The 22861-nt window shown below is 41.3% G+C and overlaps 1 protein-coding gene across 3 annotated transcripts in view; it reads right to left on the bottom strand.

Moving 5' to 3' along the window:
- Positions 1-974: 974 nt before the first annotated feature.
- Positions 975-22861, bottom strand: part of samd12 (sterile alpha motif domain containing 12) — a 90436-nt gene continuing 68549 nt past the window's right edge. For all 3 annotated transcript variants that reach the window (XM_061760343.1, XM_061760344.1, XM_061760346.1), the window contains one exon: positions 975-1830. Coding sequence is in view for 1 of the 3 variants with exons in the window: in XM_061760344.1 (XP_061616328.1) it covers positions 1799-1830 (32 nt within the window). In the remaining 2 variants the exon portion in view is untranslated. The remainder of the gene's footprint in view (positions 1831-22861) is intronic.

Below are 22861 nucleotides of genomic sequence, written 5' to 3'. Positions count from 1 at the left end.
ATTGGCTGAAAACGATATAATATGCACGCCAGACCTGTGGGAATGTCATTTTGTGAAAGAACACTACATACAGTATAAAGTATGCACAACAACAGCGCATATGACTAAAAAAATTGCACGTATGTACCACATTTCCAATAATTGTTGCCCTATACAGTATCTAATAGACAGCATGTCTCAATTAGTTGCTGTGTGCATATTACCTTGAAACAAAGAGATGACAATACTGTATCTCTGTCCATTACATGTCTATAAGGCGTCTTGAAACGGAAAGTAGTTTTATTTTTACTTCATTTTAGTTTTATTATAGTGTGTGTGTCATGTACTGCCCTGCAGTACCGTTTTGGAGCCTGGATGGCGCTTTGCGCCCTCTCGTCCTCTCTCTCCCCTCACCTCTCTGTTTCAGCTTCTCCTCGAGCCACGCACCTGTCTTCAATCAACTCTCATCGCCACCTACATTTAAGCCTGCCTGTTCCCGGAAATCCTCGCCAAAGTATTGCAGCCTCTCCTAGCGGTACCACGGCCCACCGTACTCATGTAAGCTACTCAACTCCTCGTTCCCTTGTGGACTCTTGTGTCTCCTCGTTCCCAGTGTTCCTGACCCACGTCATTCCTGCCAGCCCCCTGTTCTGTCCACTGCCTGCCACCTGTCCACGCCGCCGCCTGTCAACACATCCAGGACCACCTCCATAACCTTTGCTCAATAAACTGTTCATCATTTTACATCAGCCTCTGCCTGCTCTTGGGTTCAGCTACTTCCCACACCCCTCTCTTCATTTACTTATATGGCAGCTAGGCATATTATTTGTTGCAAATTACAATGTTACTTAAAATATTTTCTGTACACTTAGTAACATGGTTATGATGGAAACAGTTTCAGTTTGGAACAAATGATTGCACTTTACAATATATGTTATGGAAAAATGGTTTTGAACTTATAGCAACTTGGAAGTCAACCAGCATCATGGAGTGCCTTTTTATTTTAATTTTTTTTTTTTTTTTTAAGAATGGTCTCCATCTTTGAGTTCAGAAAATGAAGACCGCAAGATGGACATCAGGCATTGTCAAACACTGTTTACATGACAGCATCTACTCTATGTGCAGATAGAGGGACAATTGAGAGTGCACGACACACGGACAAGGTTGTGTAAAGTTTGTCTCTCTTTTGTGGTTATTAGGAAACAATTTGAGGAATAATTGAAGATTTATGTACAGTAATTGTCTTGCCACTTCACAAATGTCCTAAATTGGATTAGGACCACCATCCCATGAGGGAACATAAACCTTCAAGTGCTACAGTGAAGTGTGAGTGAGAGTTTTAAGGAGTGGCTTAAAGGTGTTACTGTAAGGGTAAAATAGCCTTTTGGGATGAGTTATAGCCAGCCACAATACATAAAGTACCATGCTATTATAGGGGATGCAACACTGCAGAAAACATCTGTCTTTTAATGATTTCTCATTGTTTTGCAGACAATGTTGGGGACAAGGGATTTCGGGTGATTTCTTAGAACTGCCTGGCAATGTAATGATTTGAGATTTGATCTATGTAATGGAAACCTTTGGTCAGATTGCAGAATTCTGGCAGGATGGTTTGGACTGTGAAGAAAAATCAGTTTGGTACTTGTGGGAGGATTTTCAGGAGTGGCTTGAATTCTTCATGGGATTGTTTCCAATCTTCCCACAGATGAGATGATACGGAAAGCTGTACGAAGTCTGGGAAGAGGTCCGGGGATCAGATACTGGTGGTCAGGTTGTAGGCTATCAAGGTGGTGGTCACTTCTGTGAGGGCTCCATCGGCTTATGGTGAAGATGGGGCGCATTCCAGGGAGCCTGCAGAAAGAAAAACACTGAAGTAAGAAAAGGCTATTGCTGAAACTGTGGGAAATGGCAAGAAAAACATGTTGAGAACAAAGAAGTGGTGACGACTGTCACAGGAAAGTGGGGGGAGTGAAAGTGAAACTGAGAAAAGTGACGTACTGTAGATGAGAGAGGAAATTTGGAAAAAGGCAATAAAAGAAGAGACTTGAGATAACAAGCATGGGGAGACTTAGGCATGAAAATGGATCACGAGGATGGAATTAGAAAACTAGAAGAGAGAGCGGAGAGATAAGAGAAACAGGATAAAAGAGAGAAAGAGTGAATAGAAAGCAAGCGGATGTCATTAGAAAATAGCACATAGCAAATCAATGCGGCGAGCATCTTTGAGGTTCCGGGCGCCGCAATGAGAGCAGCAGTGTTTCCATGAAAACAAATACACAAGCGCTTGACAAGTGTTTCAAATGTAAAGACGTGGAACAAATGAAGCAGACAGAGATAAATGACATTATTTAAAACTCAGCGCATGCTATGACCCCAAAAATGCATGCCAGCCATTCTCTGAACAATAGCATCTAAAGTGTGTGCTGCAAGATCAGCGCAGGGATACAAGTAAGTGATGACGACACCCTCGAGAAGTTGGGCCTGAAACCATGGAAAACTCTGGCAACCAGTCCAGGGCCAACCGCTGCTCTTGCCTCATGAGGACAAGTGCGAAAGACAACCCATTGGTGGATTATCATATTGGGTTGCACAAAACGCTTTTTTGCTATATTCTTTCACCGTGCGCCAACTCGTATTTCTGTTTGAAGACCTTCCTGCACAATTTGACAGGACACCATTTGTGCTTCAACCTTCATAATAGCACCCCCCCACCACCACAATCCGTGTCATAATCCAAACTATGGCAACACCACTTGGACAAACTACATTTTCAATGAAGGTGAGATTTCTTGGAGGTTGCTGTTCTCCATGAAAAAAGTTACACTAGACCACCACACAATTTAAGGGTTAAGCCACACCCTGAATTAACAACATTGGTATTTATCAAATGTTTTTTTTTTCATGCTTCTGTAATGGTTAATACACCAGTATGAAGAAACTAGCTAAAATGATATTAAATGCTGAACTCTAATTTTGTATTGCCAAATTAAAATTCTACTTGCAATCCTGAACAGAAGAATTCATTTTAGTGGTTGAATGTTGTGCTTGATTTATTTTTTCTGAGTTCTCAGTCCAGTGTGTTAGCCAGTTTTAAATTCCTCATGGGGGTGGGCTAATAAATTCTTGAAGCACTATATATTATGATCTCTATGTGTGTATTTTCTGTCCATCTAAAAAGTAAAACAAAAAAGAAAACGTCGAAAAGGGGCACTGGAGAACTGCCTGAGGCTTTTCTTGTCTTCATCTTCATTTCAAAGAATGTTTGCTTTGTCAGCTACAGTGTGACGAGGCCACACATTTACACCGTTCTCCAAACAGTAAGTAGTGTGATCCGAATCATAATTTTGCAGGTTGTTTGCATTCCCGCATACGCGTACACACATTACTCTCAGCGGTGAACAAGAACAAGCGATATTTCTTATCAATAATGTCAGCTTCACGATGTGTCTCTGAGTTACCACTAAGCACACACATCTCCATCGCTCCCTTCTCCTCGCTCTGCATCTTAATAGCAAGGATATCTTGCAATGTAAGCATACCGATGAATGCAATAATATATTATGAGAGGTTATTGCAGCTGCAAAATGTAAAATCAATACAAGTTGACGTTTTCACAACCATTATGTTATACCGCACTGTAAAAAAAAGAGGAGCACATAATCTTTTATCTTTTATTACGCCAAAGTGTAAATTACTCTGTTGTTGTATATTACAATTATTTAACATGACTATAATCCGCTGAATTAAACGGAACAGACCAACGTATAAATACTTTACGGACGGTCTTCCCTGAATATAAAACCTGCGGGTGAGCTTCAGCAGATGAGAGCGAATATAAGACGAGGGACACAATTTAAATATCGACTTGTTTATGTGCTCTATCTGATGTTAAATTAGCCAATAGCGGACCCTGCTTAGCACACAATATCTACAGTGTACATACAAGTCTGCCGAGTGTCATCAAAGTTAATGCTGAGTACAACACTTGTTTTGTTTTCTCGCTTTCTCTCGCACGCACACAGACTTATCATCCATCCGTTCTCCGTGCCACTTATCCTCACGAGGGTCGCGGGCGTGCCGGAGCCTATCCCAGCTATCTTGGGGCGAGAGGCGGGATACACCCTGAACTGGTCGCCAGCCAATCCAGACTTATCATATTTAAGGAAAAAACAACTCACCGTGCCCAGCCTCCAAATGTCAGCACAGATATAGTTGCGCCGATTCTGTCTATCCATCACGCAAGATACTGTTTGCTGGGCCCACATGCTTTATTTTGTGTTTACCCAAACATTGTATGGCTGCCTATCTAGAAATATATATATATATATACTTGTATCTTGGAATGTTACATAGATAAAGTTGAGAGCATAAATTTGTAGGTTTTAGAAGAATGAAGTTATAATAAAAAAATACAGTGAGTTTCTCAGGTGAACCCACAGTAAGATCAACTTTAGAAGAGATGATTTTACAAAATAAAGTTGTAGTACAAGAAAAAAAAGCGACGTAATCATTGTAATAACTAAACTAGTCAGAAAAGAGTATTAAGTAGAGAGAAAGGTTAACCGAGTACAAAGTTAGAATTTTGCAAGCACAGCCAGCAGACTGTAGCATAGACTGTATATAATATCATAAATTACAATTTGCTTTGTCACTGTTTTTAGCCTCATGAGGCGCAACATAGAATTTGAGTACAAAAATTGTTCAATAAAAAAAAAACAAAAAATGGGTTCAGACAGGAATTAGCTTAGTTTAAAGACTTAATACCACTAATCACAAAAATCACAAAAATGGCAGACACACAGTTTTGATAAGCTGCCATTAAAAAGATATGAGGTATATAGGCCAGGTTCATATTTGTTCCGTGAAATAATGGAAAATATATATATTACAAAGGTTTGAGTGAATATATAAATATATGCAATCTGATATTTTTGTAAAAAATCTGGATGAATTCTCATGATAATATGCTTAAACATGGAATTTGCAGTCCAAAAAAAGTCATATTTTAAAACTGTCTATGACATGACAGTATAATATTAAAATGATCTTTTGAAAAATCATTTCACTCTGGCCCCATGTTATGCTTTACATTTTATATGAATTATTATTTTAAAACTTGTCCCGCCACAGTAGCAACTGTAGAAACAGAAAGCGTAAACTGTGTCGATCACTTTGTCGTGCACACTCTGGCCACAGCCTTGCTGTCGGTACAGCTAGCAGCCTCACACAGACTTTTTAATTTGCCTGGATTATTTACGTCTGGTTAGCAAGAAAAGCTCAAAATCAGAAATTGGACAGCTCTTGAGACAAAACTAGGGTAAACTTTCTGAAGTGAGGCTACATTCAAATCTTGTTAGCGGTTTGAAAACTGCAAACTCCACGTTTAAGTGAGACTCGGTCTTACATTAAAGACATTTTGGCATCTTTTCAGCCGTGACAACACATCCATATGATGATTCCTCCTCTGCTCCTCATTCCATCACTCCTTAGAGAGAATCTCCTCGCCAGCTTAAACCAGAAAGTGCAAGAAAAGAAGTCAAATCTATGCACAACAAGAGCCAGATGTATCGTGGGTCTGGTGTGTATTTTGGTATTTCCATTTCATTTCATGTCAAGTTTCCGTGCTACTTTTTTCAGCCACAAAAGCACACACATATAACATTGTTGCGTCCATATTTTTTCAGCTTTTAGTTGCACAGCAGGGGACTTGCTTGCAGAGCTCAGTACCATTTCTTAACTGTGCCGCACCATTATGCAGTATCGCTCTCCTGACAGTACTGACGTATCCTTTGGGGCTTAACGGAGCCAAAACTGGAACATTGAAAAGATGCCAGGTTTATTGCAGAGCATGTGTGCTGATGTTTGAGCATTTATATGTCTACGTGCACGAAGGAACGTGTGTGTAAAAAGAGGTTTTGTGTTGCTTTGTCCTTGGATGATTGTATTGTTTTTCGAAGCTGTCATCAAAGATATAGTCAGCTGCAAAATCTAATGCTAATGAAAAAAACTTCTGACTCTAAAACAAGTGCAAATCAGCATATCAGTCAAGCTGAAAACTTGAAACTCACAAGACTGGAAATTATATTGATAGCTATTATGCTCCTGTGAGAATGTTCTTTTGGACAGATACAGTGGATATAGAAAGCATACACACCCAGGTTCAAATGCCAGGTATTTGTGATATAAAAAGAAATGAACAAGATAAATTACTTTAAAATGTTTTCTGCCATTAATGCTAACTATAACCTACAGAGATCAACTGAAAAAAAAAAAATTTTTGTGGGGAAATAAAAATACATAACTGAAATAATTGGTTGCACAAGTGTGCAGACCCTTTATAACTGGGACATGGCTGTGTTCAAAATTAACCAATCACATTCGCACACACCTGCCAACTTTTAAAGTGCCTCTGATTAATCAAAATAAGGTTCAGCTGTTCTAGTGGGCTTTTCCTATTTTTTTTCTGCGTTTTGCCTCAACACTGACTGGTATTTGGAACTGTTCATAATTCCCTCCACCTTGTCAAAGGCCACCTTTCCAGCGGAAGTAAAACAGCCCTAAAGCATGATGTTGCCACCAACAGACTTCCTTGCAGATATAGATAGTGTTCTTTTGGTGATGAGCAATGCTTTTACATTTTTATTATTCTTTTTTTTTAAACTCACTGTTGTGTACAGCACTGCTCAACTGTAATGTTTTAAAACTTCTCTACAAATAAAGTTGGATTGGACTTTATTTAAATTAACATTCATCACTATCGCTTGGGCTCTGTGCTGATTTTAACCATACTTGTAGAGTGTTTTTCATATCTATGAGAAATTGTTGTCACACACGAAGGTTTGAGTGGTGGAGTTCGCAAAAAGCTGGACCCAAATGCAGGGAGACAGGGAGGCAAGGCAAGAGTCTCTAAACGGTTTATAATAAAAAAAATTAAAAAAAGGTAAGCGAGGTATGTAAAAGAATGAAAGCACTAACTCATCAAATTCCAGAAAAACAAAGGTTCAAAGTATACTCAGGGAATAAACTCACCACAAAAGTAAACATAACATGACTAGATTAACACGGCTAACAGCAACATCACTGCACAGACACAGACTGGAAGAAACCAGGGAATTAAATACAAGCTAATTGGCGAGACACATCTGGACAAGACATGAGTGGCTGGAGGGAGGTGATTGGTAGACACAAGGAACCGGGCTAACGAAAACAGGCGGAAATAAAAACCTAACGAGCAAGACAAGACATGAACATTGGACACAGGAAAACAAGACAAAACATGAAACAAAACCAAATATAATCAAAACAAAAAAACAGACCATGAGAGTTACAGTACAAACAATCTCTCCGATGATCTGATGAAAAACAGAGGGGGCATGAATGTGTACCAAGGCAGTTGCTGTTGCTTTTCCAGACTTCTGAATGGCTAAATTGGAGCAAATATTGACAGCCAGTAAATATGTTCAGATGATGAATTTACAGTGATTTTTCTAAAACAGGGTTGGACATCTTTTTAAAACCCTGAATCTGAAATTATATTACAGATAAAAAACAAACACCCTCCTAAAGCTGGACTCAGAGGAACTTGCTGTATCTTGGGCCTGATGATATTCTTACAGAGAGCCAAGTTCTGAAAAATGATAACTACTGTACAGTGCTTAACACATTTATTAGACCACCGCCCAATGGAAGTTTTGTTACAGCTGCCAGAATATATATTTCTACTGCACCTTATCGTGGTGGAGTGGTTTGTGTGTCCCAATGATCCTAGGAGCTAAGTTGTCTGGGGCTTTATGCCAGACAAAGCACGGCTCAAAGACCCCTTATGATGACGACAAACAATGGACTCAGTTTTCCCTTGCCCGGACGTGAGGCACCCCTCTCGAGACAGGCCTGGAGGTGGAGCTCGAAGACGAGCGGCTGGTGGCCGGGCCTGCACCCGTGTGGGTAACGTGGGTCCCCCTTCCCATGGTCTCACCACCTGTGGGAGGGGCCGTAGGGGTTGGGTGCAGGATATTCTGGTCCACCATCTGGCGTCTCAGGAGGGGGAAGCAGTGCACCAACAACACTGTGTATAGTGGGGATGGGGCGCTGCTGAGCTCGACTCGGGACTTTGTGAGTTGGTGGGGAGAATACTTCGAAGACCTCCTCAATTCCACCGACACGTCTTCCCATGAGGAAGCAGAGTCTGGGTTCTCTGAGGCGGGCTCTCCTATCTCTGGGGTTGAGGTCACCAATGTGGTTAAAAAGCTCCTCGGTGGCAAGGCCCCGGGGGTGGATGAGATTCGCCCGGAGTTCCTAAAGGTTCTGGATGTTATGGGGCTGTCCTGGTTGACATGCCTCTGCAACATCGCGTGGACATCGGGGACAGTGCCTCTGGATTGGCAGACTGGGGTGGTGGTCCCCCTTTTTTAAGAAGGGAGACCGGAGGGTGTGTTCCAACTACAGGGGGCTCACACTCCTCAGTCTCCCTGGTAAGGTCTATTCAGGGTTGCTGGGGCGGAGGGTCCCTGTACGACCGGAGTCAGAGTTTGGTCCGCATATCCGGCAGTAAGTCGGACTCGTTTCTAGTGAGGGTTGGACTCCGCCAAGGCTGCCCTTTGTCACCGATTCTGTTCATAACCTTTATGGACAAAATTTTATAGGCGCAGCCGAGGCGTAGAGGGAGTCCGGTTTGGTGACCTCAGTATTGCATCTCTGCTTTTTGCAGATGATGTGGTTCTGTTGGCTTCATCAAGCCGTGAGTGTGAAGCGGCTGGGATGAGAATCAGCACCTCCAAATCTGAGACCATGGTCCTCAGTCGGAAAAGGGTGGCGTGCCCTCTCCAGGTCGGGGATGAGTTCCTGCCCCAAGTGGAGGAGTTCAAGTATCTTGGGGTCTTGTTCACGAGTGAGGGAAGAATGGAACAGGAGATCGACAGGTGGACTGGTGCAGCGTCTGCAGTTATGCGGACTTTGTGGTTAAATGTAACAAATGGAATACATTTGTTAGGCACTCTAAATGGCCATTAAATGAGGAAAATGGCCATTAAATGAGGACAAAAAAAAGTTAACATTTACTATTTTTGTTTGCGTGCACCACAATGACCTCATGTTGTGTGCCACTGCCATGTTTCCCCTCCAGGATTCCTTTAAAGGTCTGTTATTGTTTATCACAACAGAGTCAGTATAGTCCCCAAAGAGGGCTCAGGGATAAGCAATATACTAGGAAACCAAAACAGAGGCTTTTACCATATGAAAGGCAAAGGGAGAAAAGAGGGAGGGAATTGAAAAGGGGATGAGAAATAAAAGATGGCGATGTGGAATGAAGATAGCATGTCTCCTAAAAGACAGGGAAAGAGCAGCAAGGATGGAATGAGGGAAAGAGAGTGGAGTAGAAGAGAGAGATTCATATAACGAAATAGCTGTATGCCCCAAGTGGCTTCTGTCTTGTTGGCTTTTTACAGCTCCAGCTCTCAGGATTACCGCATTTACACTTCTGCTTAAAAATAGCTCCCGTGATAATTTATTTAGCTTGAGTACGCCATCCGCTATTGTGTTCCCTGAGAATACAGATACATACAAATACACATATAGAGTTGTATTTTGCCCCCAAATCTGATTCTTGTGCTCTGAATATCTGTTCTTTGAGTTTTGATATTCTTAAAGTTGGATTCTCCTTGTCTCCCAATCTGAAAACACACTGTTTACCACTGCATCCCGGTGTACTCCTTCGACATGTAGTGTTTACAACTAATTGCAACAGCAACCATTCGTATCCACGCCAAATACATCACTTTGCTTAAAGGGAGTCATTAGTAGAGGTCCAACAAAATTTATTGAGAACCTGCTGTAATGCACGAGTATTGTACTGTATTTGGTATTCATCCATATACTTTGGAGGTTGTTTTAAAAAGCTTTTTAATTAAAAAATCTTTTGAAAATAATGAATGTATTAAAAAAGGTCAAAACCAAAATGATTTTTGCAGTAAAAACGTTTTTAAAATGAAGCATGTGCTGGTGTCGCTGGATGCATGAATTATGACCGAAATATAAAATTTTGCATATGAAGTGATTTTGAGTACTCAGTGCATCATGTTTGCATCACAGTAATTCAAAGTTCAAGGCAGAGCCGCTGTATTGGATTGTAGTTATGTACAGTGACCGAATCAATGAGCGTTCATGTATTTACTTTAGTAAACACGCATGGCAACAATTTAGACATTGCCAAGTTATTTTACAATGTTCTGGAAACAGTCCTTCGAGATTTAAATCCATATTGACTGCCACACACATTGCATATTTGTCATGATGCAAACCTCCTGTTCCACCACATTTCAAAAGTCACACTATCAGATGGAAATTTGTTTATCGTATGAGCACGGTGAACGCCTATTCAACAAACCAATTTTGGATTGCGTCTCCATCATATTATGGTATACAGTGGTCCTAAAGGCCGTGGAGGTGACAGTTCACCCCCCCCCCCCCCAAGAAAAAGTTTTTTTCCACCCTTTGTGGAGGCACCCTCTGTAAGAGTACTACGAAGCACAGTAACGCAGTCTTAGTATATGTTCATAATTAATGTGAAGCTCAGGGCTCTGTTTTGTTCTAATTATTATTCCTGTTGTTTTCATATTTACCACATTGTGAAAATGAACAAGGTGCTCACTGAACAGAATACTAACCTTTGTCATCATACAAACAAAATAAAAGCAAAACACATAAAAAAACACACCCACACACACGCGCACACACATGCACACACATACACAGACACTACTACTACTATTATTAAGGTACAACAAACCACAACAATAAACACATAATTCCCAACACTGTTTATAAAAATGCTGCTAGGCATGCTGGGGAGTGCAGCTCCTGCTATAACATTAGAGACGTTATCTCAGTATGCTGAGCGGCTTTTGTAAGTAGTTGAAGTTAATTACGTTTTATCGTTAATTTTCGTTGTTGTTTGTGTTTCCTAGTAGTTTAATAGTAGTTGTCTGCGTGTTGTATGTACTTCTTGTTGTACCCCAAGTTAAGTTAGTACTTTGTTTAGTGAGGACACTGTTCATTTCTGTGTATTAAGGTCTGATTTCTGCTGCATGTTCAATAAACCAGCTGAGATTCCAAGCAAAACTGGAATATATTCACTCACTCCACGACTTATTTACTAATGCAACTAATTCCTATTAGGGTGGTGCAACACATCTTGAAACTCCCGACCAGGCCAGTATCATGTATTGGAAATATGATTAATCATCTAGCAATTAAATTATCAGTTCAATTATCTTCATAAAAGAAAGTTATGCCGGAAATATGACAATTGCATTATCTTTAATTTGTGCAATGTAACATTGGTTTTCTTGTTGTTTGACTCCTTGAATTTAATTGTTTTGTTGTTGTATTGTAATTTGTTTATAGTTCTATGTCTTTTGAAGAAAATATTAGGTCCACTCCAGTGTGTTTTTCATCAGTTAATGTGTTAGTCTTGGTAGTCTTGATCTAGGTGAATAGCGTTACAGCAACACTTCTGTTTCAAGGACAAGATTTTAAGTCAATGTAAGATTTTCAAATAGGGGAAAACGAATCTGTTACCATTTTGGCCTTGGGATACATCTGTCGAGTGTCTTTTGAGTATACTTGAAGGACAAAACATTGAACAGGGCATGTTCAAAGTTGATCGGACTTAAACATAAGCTATGCGAGGCCTTCAAAGAGCCAAGACAAAAAGGCTTGGCTACTGGTTTGAAGAAGGAGAAGCGCTTCAGTAGCTGAGGTTAAAAGGGGGTCATCACTCTTTGTAGCACGACAAATCAAATTTTCCGAAGAAATGTGATGACTCGACATTGGGGAGGGCTGCAGAGATGGAGATGGTGGGAGCAGAGAAAGAAATAGGGCTCCAAACAAGGAAGTGACTGAGACGAGTTCCATCTCCACTTTTCAGTTTTCAGATCATCTTTTGTTTCCCTTTCTGCGGCTTTCAGAGGTCCAAATGCCGCTCATGACCTCACATGGCGCCGTGGCTCAGAAACTCCATCAACTATTATTTCTCTTTGTTACAGTCATAATGGGATTGTATTGTTCCCGCTGACATTTCTGCTCTACTGCGGACAGTGAGCCTTTCTATGGTAGAAAGGAGGCACTGCGTGTTATTTTTTTCGTTCACACTTTCAAATTATTCATTAGGCAGGAGTAGTCTATGTGATGGTAATTGATTTATGAACCCTTCCTAAATTATCTATGCTCAGGAGAAGGTAGTCTTCACACAGTGGAGCAGAGTTCCTTCTAATAGCTTTTAGGATCAGCACAGCGGATAGGAATGATGATTAAATTCAACCTGGAACCAGAACAAATTACCCCTTTTTTTGATGGCTCTGCAGATTTAAGGCTCGTTAGATGGATTTCATATACATACAGAGCTTAAACTTGACTTTGGTTCCTGTGTTTGCAGTTGTGTTGAAAAGGTGAAAGTACTATTCAAAAGTCCATTACATTCATTGGAAATGTACACAAGCAGAAGTGTTGGTACAGTTTTATTAAAGCCAGAAAAGCCCACAGTGGAATTGCATTAACTTGAAACTGATGAGACTGGAATTTGAAATATGCTTTTTCACAAAGCTTCTGGGAGAACGTCCTTCGGACAGATGAAAGCTGAGAAAAAGATGAGCTTTTTGGTAAGTTTCATTTGGTCTATGCTTACATATGCAAAAATGAAGCATACAAACAAAAGAACAGTGCAACTACTGGGAAACAGGGAGGAGGCTTGTTTATGTTATGGGGCTGTTTTGATGCACCTTACACAGGGTTTCTTGAATCTGAGCATGGTACAATTCTATCTATCTATATAAGACTATTAAGGCATTCTGGGGTGAAATGTGCTGCCCAGTAAGAGAAAGCTCAGTCTCAGTCGCAGGTCATGGGTCTTCCAACAGTATAATGACTCAAAAACACCCGAGAATGGCTAAGAAAAAAAACATTTTACTGTTCTGAAATGGCCTTCAATACAAATCCTTTTAAACATCTATGGATCTGAAAATGCAGTTTAGAGAAGGCACTCTTCAAACCTGGGACAACTAGATCGGTTTTTGCAGATGAGGAATGCCCCAAAATACCTGACAACCAACTATAAAGTTAAGGGTTCTATCATTTTGATCCAGGTCATTCCCATTAGTTAGCTGGACCACAATTCAAGAAAATGATGGCCCACAATGCAAGAGCACCGCCCAATTTTCAGACTGGATAAACATTCTGTATGCCACATTAATTAAGGGCCAACCAGAACAAAAAAACATGCTTGCCACAACAAGGGTTGCGATGAGAACTGAGAATACGCATCAAATGACTGCCATCACAGATCAAATATGATGGAATGTCTGTGACAAAAACAAAGAACTGATGAAGTGTGCTCTTATGATATTACTCTAGTTAGTAACATGCAGAGGTCAGACAATGAATAGCTTTGAGGTCGCATGTGGTCTTTGGCTATCACTGCACTGAAGATCATCTTATGCATAAGTGAACTACTTGTGTAAAGCTTTAAGGATCTTAGTCCACGTGTCAACGGTTCACCACTAAAATGCATATATTATTTTCTCAATATTTCATGCAGTAAATAATTCAAAACATGATTAAGCCCTTCCAATTCTAAATGGAAAATGCTGAGTAAATTATGCAGATAAATTAGGCTCAAGTGAAATCAAGGCTTCCTCCCTGGAACAAAAGTAATCATCATGAAAGGAAAATGTCATTTTCACTCAATTAAAAACTTTTGGAAACACTTTAATTTGTCTTGAGTGTCTCTGGGATTTGGGGAGTTCAAACTAATGTGCTTGTCTGGTAATTAAATAAGAGATCAAGTTGATGATTTGTACCACCGGTGCATATCAGCCTAGTAATACTTTTTGTGTTTGGAAGCGTGACATTTGCGTATTTTCTTGTGCGGGTAAATGCATCTGTGCAAGCATTTGTTAAGACACATTTAAGTGTTACTTTTTAAGGTCTTATGACAAAGATTTCATCTTTTTCTTTGTGACCTAGTGGCAAAAATAAATACATTAATTCAACTGATTGTCCACTGTGCCGCCACCATATATAGCCATTTTTAATTTTTTTTTTATAATTATGATAATTAGTTTCATCTTCTTACGCCATCAATTCCTTTCTTTTGGATAGAGGCAATGGTGCTGTGAGGTTGACATTTTTGGACTTCTCCAGTGCTTTCAGCACTGCCCAGCCTTTGCTACTCAGGGACAAACTGGCACAAATGGGTATTAGTTCACACCAAGCGACAGGATTACTATTTGACAGGCAGATCTCAGAATGTAAGGCCGGAAGACTGCACATCGGACACTGCAGTTTGTAGCGAGGGAGCACAACAGGGGACTGTGCTTTCTCCTGTCCTGTTCACCCTGTACAATTCAGAGCTTTGTTTGTTTTTGTTTTTTTTGCGGACAACACTGCAATCGTGGGTCGTATCACGAGTGGACATGAGGAGAAGTACAGGACACTGATTAAGGACTTTGTCAAATGACGTGACTCCAACAATCTGCAGCTAAACAACACCAATACCAGGGAATTGGTGGTAGACTTTAGGTAACCCACACCTCACCTTGAACTGGTTTGCATAAATGGTGACAGTGTGGGGATACAGACATACAAATAACTGGGGGTGCAGCTGAATGAAAGGATGAACTGAACACCAAGAAAAGGGATGATTTTTTGCCTGGATAAACTGAGCAGGAAGGCAGCCTCTGTCGTGGTCACAAAGTTGGACATCCTGAGATTTGTGGCAGAGAGGCGAACGCTGAACAATCTTTTGTGCATCGCAAACAAGCCACAGCATCCACTACATTTAGCAACATCTCCAGGCAGAGGATATATCCCTCCACTATATCCATCTATCCATCCATCTTTACAGATATCAAAATAAAATAGCAGAAAATAGTAAGTAACCAACAGGCAAATATTCATGTACTGTAAGGTATAACCCTTGAAATAGTTTTCTTAATGTAGTTTTATGTAGTGTACTGTCTAAAAGTGGTGATTGGGTTCCTCCCACACACACATTCACAGTAAATCACCCCTAGTGACTGATTGTGGATTTTGTCTGTGCTACGTGCCCCAGCTGACACTGTGGCGTTAAACGTGCTTTAACCAGCTGGGGGTCTGAATACGTGACGAGGCTATTGCTTTCCCACGGGGATCAAACCTGCCTCTGTTGCCCTTGAGCTAGACACGTCAACCTTAGCACTGTTAAGTATGCATCGTACCAAGCCGGCTGGGTGTAAATGTACGTCGTGTTACTGTCAGGGTGTGTAGGTCCCAGTGAGTACATAGGAGGGCACCTGGAGGGGTGAAGGAGCTATGCGATGAATATTAATCACCCTCTGTGTTTGGATTTAGGGTGGGACTCGAGGGATTGGAGTGAAGTATTACCTTGGGGGATATGTCGATGATATACATTCATTAAGCATCAGTACTACTGTGCGTAAGGCTGAAACAGGGCACCATGTCCCTGCATGCCCTCCAGGATGAACACAGCTTTGTGTGTGCATGTGAGGTGAGATTATACAACCACTGGGCTGCAACAGCGTTCAAACTGCACAGTATACAGCACCTTCATGCTGCTTACTCATCCGTGGTAAACATTTTCACCGGCGTCTACCTGTAGTTTCATAATATGTCTGGGTCAACAGACAATGGGAAATCAGGGGGAGGCTAATGGAATCAATTAGTGAATCTGCTTCACTGCCGGAAATCATGAGTGCTGTTTTAAAGGGGCATTAGACATAGTGCTAGGGGACAATGTTTACTGTGTTTAATGTTTACTTTTACTGTAAAAGCTGCATAAGCGTCCATTTTTTGATGTTTTTCCAGAGACCTTCATGTATTACTGAAAACCTCAATAAAAAGAGTGTCTTTCATAACCAAGCACATGTAACATTTTCAATAACCAAGTGTTTTTTTCTAATAATCAAGCAATTACTGAGAGAGTTTTGCCAAAGAGGGGGAAAAAAAAATACAATATGAAAACTTTAAAAGTGTAAATCTACAAATATGGAAAAGATTACATTGTGTAATGTGTGAAAAGCAACTGGTGTTTAACAGGGAGGAAGTAAGAGTACATTGCTTGTTCTGTTGTTTTAAAATGGGACAATAATGTTGAGAAAAAAATACTATACCATTGGGGGCAAGTACAAAATAATAATTATTTTTAATCACACACTTGCATGACAGTAAAGAATGATAAAATGTTCAGTACAGTTACTATAAATGTTTTTGTGGTGGCATTTTGTCAGATTCTTTCAATTTTCATTATCTGCTTAAGAAACAGCCATCCATTGATTTTCTACAACGCTTATCCTCACTAGAGTCGCAGGTATGCTGGAGCCTATCCAAGCTAACTGTGGGCAGGAGGCAGGGTAGACCCTGAACCGGTTGCCAGCCAATCGCAGGACACATATAAACAAACAACCATTCTCACTCACATTCATACCTACGGACAATTTAGAGTCTTCAATCAACCTACCGTATCATGTTTTTGGGATGTGGGAGCAAACCGGAGTACCCGGAGAAAAGCCACGCAGGCATGGGGAGAATATGCAAACTCCACACAGGCGAGGCTGGATTTGAACATGGGTCCTCAGAACGGTGAGGCAGATGTGCTCACCAGTCGGCTCCCGTGTCTCCGCTTAAGAAGCAATTGTCTCAAAATCTGAACAAATCGGAAGCTGTCTTTTATACTGGAAGTTATTTGTTCTGCCACAGCGGTTCCACTGTACTTGCATCGATACATCAAGTTTAACTTTCCTCCATTAACACGTTTGTTATGTAAAACACATGTAGTGTGTTCCACCAAAGCATTTAGAATGCAGTGCAATGCTAAGCCAAGACAAGTCGCTAAGGGAAGTGATAGTGAAGACGGGGAACGTTTGCTCAAATGATAAGTAATTGTCCAAGAGCCTCCAAGCACGCCTCACAAATAAACCTGTCACCTGTTTTCATCGCCTCCTTGACACTGAGTAATTACACCGTAACGGACATTCTGCCATGCTACTGGATGACAAAGTTACCTCCTACATTCATATTCGCTGAATGGTTCGTAGCACTACAGGAATCACAGAAGGATGAAATTAACAAGTATCACGTGAACATTTTTGAACAGCAGATCAGATCTAAAAATGCACCTGTCTTTGGGGATAATATAATAAAACCTCCTTGTGATGGATGGATATGGATTGTATGATGATACAAGGTATAAGTAGGAAGAGGAGGACAAAGATAATGGCCAAGCCCAAGGGAGACAAAAACATCAGGACAAAGGAAGTGTACAGTGACGAGACAGATGTAAGGAACAGAGGTAGGAAGGGCCGAGGGAGAAAGAACAAAGTATTGACAGACCAGTGGGTGGAATACAAAACATTTAAAAGAAGACAATGGACAAACATTTGAGAAACAGCTTGGACTTGGTTGAATATGCCAGATGGTTTGACTAAAAGTGAATACTACAGAAAAAGTGAAGAGCACAGAAAATCAGGGAATATCCTGAAAGCATACATCTTCTGCATGTTTTCAGGTTTTGGCAGGGTTGGGGTTTAAAATAAACATTGAATTGTTTCCAAATATTTGATTTGGGTTTGCTTGATGCTTACCAGTGGAACCTCAACGATAGAACACCTTAAAGCTTGTGACATTTTGTGTCCGTGCAATATTTTGGGACAATTATGCCTGAAACGGGGCCATGAAATGGAGTTTATATAATGAATTTATGTCAGCTAAATGCAAGACTAAGAAACCCCATGCATATACATTTAGACACCCATTTCTGTTTGCTTGTGCCTTTTTAAGTAAATCGCTTGTCTAGCTGAGTAAGCACATGAGACTTGAACAAAATCTACTTGACCTTTTCTGGTCCCAAACGCGAGTAAAAACAATTGTGTGCTAAATTCAGCACCATTAAACCACGGCGTTCCATTGTTCATTACCAGTGGAGGAGAAAATGAATTTGTATTCATGGATCACTGGTTGCAAGGCAAGCAGGTTGTACACAAACCAATCTCCCCACTCAGTCTGACAACCAAACAACCAGCCATCAAACCAAAGGGCCATCATTCCTACACTGCGCTACACGGCCATTGCTGGCAAGCGTATTGTGACTCATGTTTGCCAGCTGGAGACAGTTGACGGACAAATAAGAATTACAGCGCTCGCCTCTTTATCCTCCTGTTGGACTTAATACTGCACTCATGTGATTGATGGCTGAATGCAGGCCTCAGTGTGTATGAGATGAAGCGACAGGAGCTTCAATGCCCAACAAAAAGAGAACAAAAAGGAGAAAGAGGACAAGAGGAATTGAAAAGATAGTGAATAGGCATTGTTCATCTTTGGAGGGATGAGCTGCCATTTGTTCAGGAGAATACTGTTGTCTGCTTCAATACAATATGCATGTTCTTTGGAAGTTCTACAAATTTAAAAGTTAGTGATTTTGCTTTCTGTTGAGTGCAGCTGCATTTGAATAATTATGGCTCACAACTTTGGGGATGACCCAGTTCGTCAGCAGCTCTACTCTCAGCCGCGGAAACCAATGCTAAAATCAGCATTCTGATACTGCGCTGATTTGTTCAGAGGCCTGCCAAGGGTAATAAACACTTGATTGGCCCGATTTACTAAGTTTGCACATTCAAAATTGGGCACAAATGGATGTGGAAGCTGATCTACTGACTGATCTTCTGCAAAACGTACTAAATTAATGCTCAGTTAATTTTCCGCATTGTTGGGAGGAGAATATGCAAATAGACAAATTTATCACATGCAAAGTGATTGATCAAACCTAAGATGAATTATTATTATTTCACGTCTTTAAAAAACGCATCTGAAAGGCAGGTGCAAACGAGGCGCAAAATGGCGCCAGCACAGGCAAATTGAGAAGCAGCATGGGCAAAGGTTTTCCGTTCATGTAAACATTTTCAAAATCCATCCATCTTCTTAATTTTCAAAATGCCAATAAAATGATCGGGACATATAGTCTATTCAGCAATACAATTTTAGGGCTTCTGAATGATAAAAGGGCTAATATGTAACCAGCCACAAGAAGGAGTTATGCCATATCGTCAATGACAAAACTCCTTTCAACTCTGCAGTTTCGCACGCCTGGGTCATTTTCAGCCCACTGTGACAACACGTGTGCACGATCTGTTAGAGTGATTAACACGCAATTTACCGCCCGCTATTTGCAATTTGAGTACACTAGGCACTTTGTCTGATTTGTAATTCTGTATTATAAATATTGTGGGTATTTGCACATGATCAGATAAAACATCCATCCATCCATCCATTTTCTGAGCCGCTTCTCCTCACTAGCGTGCGTGCTGGAGCCTATCCCAGCTGTCATCGGGCAGGAAGTGGGGTACACCCTGAACTGGTTGCCAGCCAATCGCAGGGCACATACAAATAAACAACCAGTCGCACTCACTGTCACACCTACGGGCAATTTAGAGTCTTCAATTAATGCATGTTTTTGGGATGTGGGAGGAAACCGGAGTGCCCGGAGAAAACCCACGCAGGCACGGGGAGAACATGCAAACTCCACACAGGCGGGGCCGGGGATTGAACCTGGGCCCTCAGAACTGCGAGGCTGACGCTCTAACCAGTCGTCCACCGTGCCGCCCAGATAAAACAAAAATAACAAAAATAGAATTGGAAAAATGGTATTTGCTCCTCCTTCCAATTAATTAAATTAATGTAATATTTTCTAAAAGGCTTGTCCATCCGTAAATCAATTTTCTATACCCCTTGTCTTCATTTGGGTCATGGGTGTCATGATCCACACAATGGGTAACTGGAGCTGATTCCAACTTCAGGTGAGAGGCACCTTGAACTGATTACCCATCAATCAAAAGGCACATCGAGACAAACACCCCTTCTCATCCTTGTCCTCATGGAGCCTGACTTGGCGCTGCTGTCAGTGGTGCCATTTAAACACATTTAGACACCTCTTTTACTTTTTACTACTAAATTGGGAACAAAAACTAAGATGGTGTTTGTATATTGGTTGGGATTTATTTTGCTATGTAATTTGGTTAAAAAGTGGATTCATATATTTGAAGTAAAAAAATACATTTACAATATTTTAGCCCATTTCTACAGGAAAATATCTATCTATCCTTTTTGCTTAGCTGGCTTGCGGGCAAAAATTTAGGTCGACTGGTCTCCAGTGAATTGCAGTCACAGCAAATAGTGAGAAGACAATGTGAACCATTTCAAATGTTTGCAGCTTCATTGGGCACCATTATTACCTTGACATCATCTACCTTAAGTATGCACTTAGCTGGCTAAGACATCTTGGGTCAGCCCTTAAAATCTATAGAAGCACTGAAACTACAAACCAAACAAATTTCACACAATTACATTTTCTGTTTAACCAACCCCCTTCTTTTCCTTTCGGCTTGTTTCTTTAGGGGTCGCCACTGCGCTTCATCCTTTTCCATTTAAGCCTATCTCCTGCATCCTCCTGTCGAACACCAACTGCCCTCATGTCTTCCCTCACGACATCCATCAAGCTTCTCTTTGGTCTTCCTCTAGCTCTCATGCCTGGCAGCTCCATCCTCATCATCATTCTACCAATATACTCACTATTTCTCATCTCGACGTGTCCAAACCATCGAAGTCTGCTCTCTCTAACTTTGTCTCCAAAACATTGAAGTTTGGCTGTCCCTCTGATGAGCTCATTTCTAATTTTATCCAACCTGGTCACTCCGAGAGCGAACCTCAACATCTTCATTTCCGCCACCTCTAGCTCTGCTTCCTGTTGTCTCTTCAGTGCCACTGTCTCTAATCCATACGTCATGGCTGGCCTCACCACTGTTTTATAAACTTTTCCCTTCATCCTAGCAGAGACTCTTCTGTCACATAACACACCTGACACCTTCCTCCACACATTCCTACCTGCTTGGACCCGTTTCTTCACTTCCTGACCACACTCACCATTGCTATGGACGGTTGACCCCAAGTATTTAAAGTCCTCCACCCTTGCTATCTCTTCTCCCTGTAGCCCCATTCTTCCCCCACCACCCCTCTCATTCATGCATATATATTCTGTCTTAATTCGGCTCATCTTCATTCCTCTGCTTAGCAGTCCATGCCTCCATCTTTCTAACTGTTCCTCCACCTGCTCCCTGCTTTCACTGCAGATCACAATGGCATCTGCAAACATCATGGTCCACAGGGATTCCAGTCTAACCTCATCTGTTAGCCTATCCATCACCACTGCAAACAGGAAGTGGGTCATGGCTGATCTCTCATGCAGTCCCACCTCCACCTTAAATTCGTCTGTCACACCTACAGCACACCTCACTCGTACATGTCCTATATTATTCTAACATACTTCTCTCCCACTCCAGACTTCCGCATGCAGTACCACAGTTCCTCTCTGGGTACTCTGTCATGGGCTTTCTCTAGATCTACAAAGACACAATGTAGCTCCTTCTGACCTTCTCTGTACTTTTCCATCAACATCCTCAAGGCAAATAATGCATCTGTGGTATTCTTTCTAGGCATGAAACCATACTGTTGCTCGCAAATACTCACTTCTGTCCTGAGTCTAGCCTCCACTACTCTTTCCCAAAACTTCATTGTGTGGCTCATCAACTTTATTCCTCTATAGTTCCCACAGCTCTGCACATCACCCTTGTTCTTAAAAATGGGCACCAGCACACATTTCCTCCATTCCTATTGAACAACCTGGTCAAAAACTCAACAGCCACCTCTCCTAGATGCTTCAATACCTCCACAGGAATGTTCCATTTTTCATCCTCTTTAATGCCTTTCTAACTTCCCCCTTACTAATCATTGCCATTTCCTGGTCCACTACACTTCTTCTTCTACTCTCCCTTCTCTCTCATTTTCCTCATTCATCAACTCCTCGAAGTATTCTTTCCATCTATCTAGCATACTACTGGCACCAGTCAACATATTTCCATCTCTATCCTTAATCACCCTAACCTGCCTGACATCCTTCCCATCTTTATCCCTCTGTCTGGCCAAGCCGAATAGATCCTTTTCTCCTTCTTTAGTGTCAAACCTGGGATACATGTCATCACATGCCTCTTGTTTGGCCTTTGCCACCTCTACCTTTGCCCTATGTCGCATCGCAATGTATTTCTTTCGCCTCTCCTCGGTCCCCTATCACTACCTTACAGTCGGTAACCTCCTTCAGATTACATCGTCTGCACAAGATGTAATCCACCTGGGTGCTTCTACCTCCGCTCTTGTAGGTCACCCCATGTTCCTGCCTTTTCTGGAAAAAAGTGTTCACTGCAGCCATTTGCATCCTTATTGCAAAGTCTACCAACATCTGTCCCTCCAAGTTCCTTTCCTGGATGCCGTACTTACCCATCACTTCTTCATCACCCCATTTCCTTCATCAACATGTCCATTACAATCTGCACCAATCACGACTCTCTCTCTGTCTGGGATGCTCAGAACTACTTCGTCTAGCTCCTTCCAGAATTTCTCTTTCACCACTAGGTCACATCCTACCTGTGGGGTATTGACAGACCACTAATCACATTATACATAACACCCTCAATTTCCTGTTTCAGCCTCATCACTCGATCTGATACTCTTTTCACCTCCAAGACATTCGTAGCCAACTCTTCTTTTAAAATAACCCCGACTCCATTTCTCTTCCCATCTACACCATGGTAAAAATATTTAAACCCTGCCCCTAAAATTCTAGCCTTACTGCTTTTCCATCTGGTCTCCTGGACACACAATATATCAACCTTTCTCCTAATCATCATGTCAACCAACTCCCGAGATTTTCCTGTCATAGTCCCAACATTCAAAGTCCCCACATTCAGTTCTAGGCTCTGTGCTTTCATCTTCTCTTTCTGCCAAAGAACCC

This window comes from Phyllopteryx taeniolatus, chromosome 21 (genome assembly GCF_024500385.1).
Source record: "Phyllopteryx taeniolatus isolate TA_2022b chromosome 21, UOR_Ptae_1.2, whole genome shotgun sequence".
Classification (NCBI taxonomy): Eukaryota; Metazoa; Chordata; class Actinopteri; order Syngnathiformes; family Syngnathidae; genus Phyllopteryx; species Phyllopteryx taeniolatus.
This window is presented reverse-complemented; position numbering and strand designations above follow the sequence as displayed.